Here is an 8,174-nt window from a genome sequence, read left to right on the forward strand (position 1 = left end):
TTCGTTCCAGAACGGAGCTTGTATGTCGAACAACTCGTATCTGGAACAAATGGCTTTAGACTTTGTTTTTCCCCTCCGAGATAACCAGAAGCAAGGATTCTTTGGCCACCTAGTGGAAGCTCGGCTCGTATCCCGAATTTGAGCTCGGGTGTCAAAAAGAAATTTCGCTCCCGTCGTGGCTCGTAACTTGGAATACTCGCATGTGGAGCAGCTCTTATCTAGAGATACTACTGTATCTTGAAATTTAGAAATAAATTCATAAAGTCTACTTGACAAAAAAAGAAAACACATCAAGCATCCAACTATAAATACTGGCATTCTGTGGTAATTTGATGGAATGGTATTGAGTTATTCAATTACAAAAAAAAAGTACTTCAACCTTCAGAAAAAGAGTTTGGACATCAGTGAATAAAAAGAAAGGTGCAAAGAAACCATTGATATACTTACCACTGCTAGTTAGAATGAAAGGCTGCGTAGGGTGCACAGCAATGCAGCGAATATAATCTGAGTGTGCTTCAAACATATGTACCCTTTCCAAAGTATTATAGTTGAAAACTTTAATTTGCATATCATCCTGTGGGGGAGGAAATCAAAGGAATAAGTAAACAGTTATTCTATTCAACAGTTATGATGAACGACTGAGAAAATGAGTGCAGAATATAAGGATGATGAAATATTGTCAGTTAGAAAAAATTATTGCAGTTGTGGAATTTGAGAGAAAATGGAAATTGAAGGAAATGAGGAGTGAAAAAATGGAATAGTTATTGCAGTTAGCAAAAATAAATGAGTTATGTAAAAATGATAAGATTGATAAGAATGAATGAAATGTACGCATTAAGAAATGTGAAAGATATTTCTAATGGAGAAAGATATTATGAAACATGAGCGTTGTTTGTAGCAAAATCTGAAATGTAATATACAGTGATACCTCTATCTAGGAACACCTCTACTTACAAACTTTTCTAGATAAGAACCGGGTGTTGAAGATTTTTTTTAACCTCTTCTCAAGAACCATTTTCCATTTACAAACCTGAGCCTCTGAACTGTAACCGGAAAACACAAGGAGAAACTTCCATGGGGCCTCTCTAGGAATCTCTTGGGAGGAAAAAGGGCCGGAAAAGGCAGGGAGAAGCCTCTGTGGGGCCTCTCTAGGAATCTCCTGGGAGGAAACAGGGCCTCCACCTTCCCTGTGGTTTCCCCAATTGCATGCATTATTTGCTTTTACATTGATTCCTATGGGAAAAATTGCTTCTTCTTACAAACTTTTCTAGTTAAGAACCTGGTCACAGAACGAATTAAGTTCGTATGTAGAGGTACCACTGTACAAAAAAGCATGCTTACAAAAATACTGAAAAAGTAATTATATTTGTTTTTTCTAGCTACCCAACTCCAATGGGAGAGAACAAAAAATAAGAGTAAAGATAAAAGTTTCCCTTGTCATCGTATTTGACTTTAGAGGCAGTGCTTATGTCCGTTTCTTAGCTGAAGCAGCCAGAATTGTCTGAAGACCTTTTCTATGGTCGTATGGCCAACATGATTATACATCAAAGGCACACGGAATGCTGATAACTTCCTCCCATAATTGTACCTATTTATCTACTTGCATTTGCATGTTTTTGAACTGGGCAGGAGCTGGCGCAAGTAATGGGAGCTCATCCCACCACGCAATACTTGGGTCTTGAACTAGGCTGTCAGCTTTCCAGCTGACAAACTCAGTGAGTTTGTCCTCTGCACCCCCATAAAAATATCAAATCAGACAGACAGACCAACTTAAAATATTCTAATAAACAGATAACCAGAACAAAAATGAGTTCTAATAATAAAACATAAATTTCAGGCCAAGCACAAAAAGCCAGTATGCTGATTGCTAATATGATCAGTCAAACATAACAAAATACTTTTTTGTGAGATATAAATTTGATGAATGGCTAAATAATCAAATGTTTAATGAAGCATTCAACATCAGAGTAAGACAACAATATAATGCTTGACTGTTTCATGAATAAAAATACCAAGGATTGTTGTGATGACTTTAGAGATTAGGAATATGTATTTTTCCATGCAAATATCTGATGTTTGATTGTATTATTTTTTACATTGTTTTCTGTTCATAAATTGATCCATCAATATAATGGAAAGTTCAATTAATATTATTTTGTGACCAAATTTTATAACAACATGCTTAAAAACCTAACCAAATTACTTATTATACAGTGGTCCCTCGATCATCGCGAGGGTTCCGTTCCAGGACCCCTCGCGATGATCGATTTGTCGCGAAGTAGCGGTGCGGAAGTAAAAACACCATCTGCGCATGCGCAGATGGTATTTTTATTTCCACCGCAGCAGCGAGGAGCCGAAGATTGGGTTTCCCCGCCGCCTCGCTGCTGCTGCTTGTCCGCGGCGCGTGCCGCCCGCCCACCCCCCCGCGCTGTTTCTGGGGCCGCTTCTCAGCTGAGAAGCGGCCCTGGGGTTTCCCCGCGCGCGCGCGCGCGCCGCCCGCCCCCCCGCGCTGTTGCTGGGGCCGCTTCTCAGCTGAGAAGCCGCCCTGGGGTTTCCCCGCGCGCGCGCGCGCGCCGCCCGCCCCCCCCGCGCTGTTGCTGGGGCCGCTTCTCAGCTGAGAAGCAGCCCTGGGGTTTCCCCGCGCGCCGCAGCGCGCCGCCCGCCCCCCCCGCGCTGTTGCTGGGGCCGCTTCTCAGCTGAGAAGCAGCCCTGGGGTTTCCCCGCGCGCGGCGCGCGCCGCCCGCCCCCCGCGCTGTTGCTGGGGCCGCTTCTCAGCTGAGAAGCGGCCCTGGGGTTTCCCCGCGCGCGCGCGCGCGCCGCCCGCCCCCCCCCCCGCGCTGTTGCTGGGGCCGCTTCTCAGCTGAGAAGCAGCCCTGGGGTTTCCCCACGCGCGCGCGCGCCGCCGCCCGCCCCCCCGCGCTGTTGCTGGGGCCGCTTCTCAGCTGAGAAGCAGCCCTGGGGTTTCCCCGCCGCGCAGCGCGCGCCGCCCGCACCCCCCGCGCTGTTGCTGGGGCCGCTTCTCAGCTGAGAAGCAGCCCTGGGGTTTCCCCGCGCGCGCTCGCGCGCCGCCCGCCCCCCCGCGCTGTTGCTGGGGCCGCTTCTCAGCTGAGAAGCGGCCCTGGGGTTTCCCCGCGCGCGCGCGCGCGCCGCCCGCCCCCCGCGCTGTTGCTGGGGCCGCTTCTCAGCTGAGAAGCGGCCCTGGGGTTTCCCTGCGCGTGTGCCGCCCACCCGCCCACGCCGTTGCTCGCGCCTTACCGGGGCAAGAGGGGGAAGACCCAGGGAAGCCTCTGCCCGGCGGGGAAACTCCACCATCTACGCATGCGTGGAAGGGCACGCATGCGCAGATGGTGGAGTTTACTTCCGGGTTGAAAACTCGCGATATAGAGTTTAGCGAAGATCGAGATCGCGAAACTCGAGGGACCACTGTACTGTAATACAGTATGGTTTTATTTACCATTTCTATTTTTCCCTTTTTCAGATTATTAACACACTAGAAATAATAAAAATATTACACTGCATTTTATAAGTAAAGTGACTTAATTTTATCTTTATTAAACTGAAGGCTTAAAAAACTGTAAAAAAAACACCTAGTCAACAGTTAATTTGGAGAAAATCAAGAAGTACAAGCAAACTAAGAATCCTAAATTTCCATATTAAGATGGAGTATGTATTTTAATTGTTAAACTGTGGGCATAAAGTTTAATTAGACATAAAGTTATCACAGTTACATTTGAACTTCAAGATCACTAACTTAAATAAACTATAGAATATCTCAGTAGACTTTCAGAAATACATGACACAAAAGAACAACTTACAGCTCCTGTAACAACCCAGTTCTTTCTTGCCACAAATTTAGCTGCTCTGACAGGTAAGTCACATACTTCAAAGGTCTTTACCAGTGTCTGAAAATAAAATAGCTTTAATTATTTTAGCGCAAATACATTTTTCAAAAGGTTATTTGTCATGTAAATTATAGCATTCTAAGGCTAGAGCTATAAATTTACAATCATTTTATTCCAATGCTAAATAAACCTGATATGTGGGAGGGGAGGGGGTTGGGGGGGGGATAATAAAAAATTCAAAATTTCCTGGATGCCTCCAAAGAGGAGAAAAATACTAATATCCTAAACATAACCTTTAATGGGAGGACAAAAGAGTTAATTAATATTGTATCAAATGAATTTTTTTTAAAAAACATACACAAGGAGAGTATTATTTTTTGCATAAATCTACCTCCATAATAACAGTTATATTTTCACAAGGGTTACCAACTATATTTAATATCAGGCTTACTTGTGTTTCATGGTTCCAAACACAAACACTGCCATTGTAAAGGCTAGCCAACATCCATGGTTCTGTGGGATGCAAGTCCACACTCTTCACTCGGTCAGATCGAGCTGTTAGTTTCCGCTTTATATCAAGTCGGAGAGGCTAAACAGAGGAAGATTTATTAGGGTACTTCAAACACAAACAATATATATATATACTATTAAAAATGAAAATAAAAGCTTGGTTATATTTATGTAAGCATGTACTATTATTCTTTCTGCAATGTGCCAGTTTAGTTTTTCATATAGGTGATGTTTGAAGTTTCTCATAAATTTTGTGAACCCCTGACCATAATGCAAAGCAAACAAGCAAGCAAATATTGTCACTAACTTCACAAAAATATTCATGATTATGTAAAAACAGCACAGTATCTAATCAAAATAACATTTATGGCAATATAAAACAATCACAGTTCCTATATTTAAAAAAAATATCTTGGGGCAGCTCCTAGAATTGGGCAGGAGTGCAATTTGTACAAATGGAATAAGAAGAATAAGAAGAACCTGTGAGAACTGTAAAACCATACTGAAAGCAAAAACATCTATATTGTTTAATGAGATGCCTCTTTAATATAAGCATAACTATTAAGAGAAAACAAAGGTCACTGGCAAAGTATGAAGATTTTATGCTTTTATGTTCCAGATTTCTTGTCCTTCATGTCTGAAAATAAAATACAATAATCTGAAAAGGTTGAACTACTCAGAGTTGATGGTACTCGATCAAGTCATGACAATATTTCAGTTAAAAAAAGTAGCAGTGTTGTTCTGATCAGTGAAAAAAAAATTATTATTATTATAATTATTATAATTATTATAATTATTTATTAGATTTGTATGCTGCCCCTCTCCATAGACTTGGGGCGGCTAACAACAACAAAACAGCACATGACAAATCTAATATTTAAAATAATTTAAAAACCCTTATTAAAAACCAAACATACACACAAACATACCATGCATAAATTGTATAGGCCTAGGGGGAAAGGAATATCTCAATTCCCCCATGCCTGACGGCAGAGGTGGGCTTTAAGGAGCTTACAAAAAGCGAGGAGGGTGGGGGCAATTCTGATCTCTGCGGGGAGCTGGTTCCAGAGGGTCGGGGCTGCCGGTCAAAAATGCATTTAAGCATATCCATATATATCTTTAAAACTCCAACATGCAGATTTAGTTTTGAATAAGTAAAGGAGTATCATTACAAGAATCATGCAACTTCACCAATAAACTAACCCAAAGGTTAGCTATGGACACCAGCAGTTATTTTTTAGTCCTAATTTAATATGTCTACATTAAGGCACTCATTGTCTATACTGAGAAAATCTGGATGGCCATTAGATGGAAACACAGAGAAACAGAAAAGTCTCTTTGCTGCCAATAGTGATTGTCAGGTTAGGCTCAGTTAGAGTGTCTGAAGAGGGCATGAATGAAAGCAACAATTGCAGCATTGTTGAATGTTCACCTATCATAAAGCATGCACTTCACACAGCCTGTCCTTTTCCTAGCAACCTTTGGAGCAGATACTGAGCTAAGTCCCAGGTAAAAGTAACTGGCAATAATTGACCCAGGAGGTAAAGCCTAGCAGTTAAACCCTCTCAGATCATAATAATGACAATTCTAGCAAGGTTCTTTCATCCACAACCAAGAGAACCGAACATTTTCAAGTCGTATAAACCCACGGGGGGGGGGGGGGCTCTTTTGATTCAACAGCATCTATTATAAAGGCAAATTGGCAGAAATAAATGAAATCAAGCTTAGAATCCATTTGAGTTCTTCTCTACCAACCCGCCCCCCCCGTCCCCCCGATTTTGCAAAGGAACCATCAAATACGGATTTGCTCTCGCCGTATAATTGAGGCCCGGAGACCCGGTTGGATTTCTGCTTATTGCACGGCTCATGAACACGCCGAGCTTCTCTATCGATTAACCTAGGCAAACAGCTGCTTGGAAGACAACGGCGAAGCTGCTGCATGAATGGAGGTGGAAGCAAACGAAGTCTCTTCTGCACGTATTCCTGACCCGACCCTGCTTCGATCTAGCTACGTTCCTCTCCCCTTTCGGCCTAACGATTATACATATCGTAGTTCTTGTTTTTGAGACTCTCAACTGGCCCCAGCTTACCATCGCGCTGGCTCCCGCGTCGGCTGCTCAGGCCACCCAACTTGCCCGAGGTCCGCTCCCAGCTCAATTCACCGACGTGGAGTTTCCTGCTTCGATTGTTCTCGCGAGAACTAAAACCTAAACGAGAACGTCGGGCAAATACTCTTCCGGCGTGCCTTCTGAGCAGGGAGATTTAGAAAAAAGATAGAGATAAGAAAAAAGTGAAGAGGAGCGTATTCCACTTGGATAGTCTGTTTTATTGATTGATTTATTTTATTTATTTGTCAAAACGATTGGTGTACAAGAGACCAAGTATGATGTAAACATAAATAAAAGCATAATAGATATAGGTAAATTTGAACAGTAGTACAGGGACGGTAGGCACGATGGTGCGCTTATGCACGCTTATGCATTTATTAGAAAATGACATTCTGTATTAAATGGAGCACATTTCTGTCCCCCTGTGAGCATTTAGAAGAAGAAACTATTAAATATGCAATAATATGATACCATACGTATTTACTGCTCATACTGTGTCGGTATAAATCTTGAAAAAGCATCATTGGGACTATTCTGTACTGTTACAATTAAGAGATGTTAAATCTAACAAGAACACCTTGTGACACCTACGCAGTCTAGTTTTGATTTTTTTAAATACACATTTGAATTTTTCCCTGTTCTTTCCATCTGTTGTTAAGTGCTTTATTTAATCATTGTTATTCTTTACTAACTGGTCTACAACTTTACAGCGATTACATAGATACATAGGAAAATAGAAAACATTAACTGTTGGAGTAAGTTTTATCACTGGATGGAAAAAAGGAAAAAAGTAAAATCAGAGAATTAATAAATATTAGATAATATGGGAAGTAAATGTCAGAAAATTGGTCACCAAAAGAAAACCAAAAGACATACCAGATTAAGATCTTTGCTAAAACTCGATGTATATATGTACAGTGATCCCCCGATTATCGCGAGGCTTCCGTTCCAAGACCCCTCGCGATAATCGATTTTTCGGGATGTAGTGGTGCGGAAGTAAAAACACCATCTGCGCATGCGCGCCCCTTTTTCCATGGCCGCGCATGCGCAGATGGTGTTTTTACTTCCGCACCTGGGAAGACCCAGCAGCTGAGGAGCCGCCTGCCTGCCTGCTTGTCCGCTGCTTTTCAGCTTGTCCGCCGCTTGTCCGCTTTTCCGCCCGCCGCTTTTCCGCCCGCCGCTTTTCAGCCGCTTTTCCGCTTGTCCGCCGCTTGTCCGCTTGTCCGGCCGCCGCTTTTCCGCTGCTTGTCCGCCCGCCGCTTGTCCGCTTGTCCGGCCGCCGCTTTTCTTGTCCGGCCGCCGCTTGTCCGCCGCTCTGGGAGTTGAAGACCCAGGGAAGGTTCCTTCGGCCGCCCAGCAGCTGATCTGCTCGGCAGCGCAGTAGCAGCAAGGAGCCGAAGATGGGGTTTCCCCATTGCCCACGCAAAGGGGAAACCCCATCTTCGGCTCCTCGCTGCTACTGCGCTGCCGAGCAGATCAGCTGGTGGGCGGCCGAAGGAACCTTCCCTGGGTGCTGCCCGCCGCTCGAGAGCAAGAGGGGGAGAGATAGAGAAAGAGAGAGAAGGAAAGAAAGAGATGAGAGAGGGAGGAAGAGAGTGTGAGAGAGGAAGAAGCAAGATAGAGAAAGAGAGAGAGAAAGAAAGATGAGAAAGGGAGTGACGTCATCGGGTGAAAAAATCGCGATATAGCGTTTCGCAAAGATCGAGATCGCGAA

The 8,174-nt window shown here is 43.6% G+C and overlaps 1 protein-coding gene across 1 annotated transcript in view; it reads right to left on the bottom strand.

The window, feature by feature from the left end:
• The window catches only part of COPB2 (COPI coat complex subunit beta 2), a 22,954-nt gene extending 16,351 nt beyond the window's left edge, over positions 1 to 6,603 (bottom strand). Inside the window, exons 1-4 of the mRNA XM_070753276.1 lie at positions 6,443 to 6,603; positions 4,294 to 4,431; positions 3,816 to 3,902; positions 448 to 574 (exon numbers count right to left, since the gene is read on the bottom strand). Coding sequence (XP_070609377.1) covers positions 448 to 574; positions 3,816 to 3,902; positions 4,294 to 4,431; positions 6,443 to 6,445 — 355 coding nt within the window. The 5' untranslated portion in view covers positions 6,446 to 6,603. The remainder of the gene's footprint in view (positions 1 to 447; positions 575 to 3,815; positions 3,903 to 4,293; positions 4,432 to 6,442) is intronic.
• Positions 6,604 to 8,174: the final 1,571 nt, after the last annotated feature.

Source organism: Erythrolamprus reginae, chromosome 5 (genome assembly GCF_031021105.1).
Source record: "Erythrolamprus reginae isolate rEryReg1 chromosome 5, rEryReg1.hap1, whole genome shotgun sequence".
NCBI classification, from domain to species: Eukaryota; Metazoa; Chordata; class Lepidosauria; order Squamata; family Dipsadidae; genus Erythrolamprus; species Erythrolamprus reginae.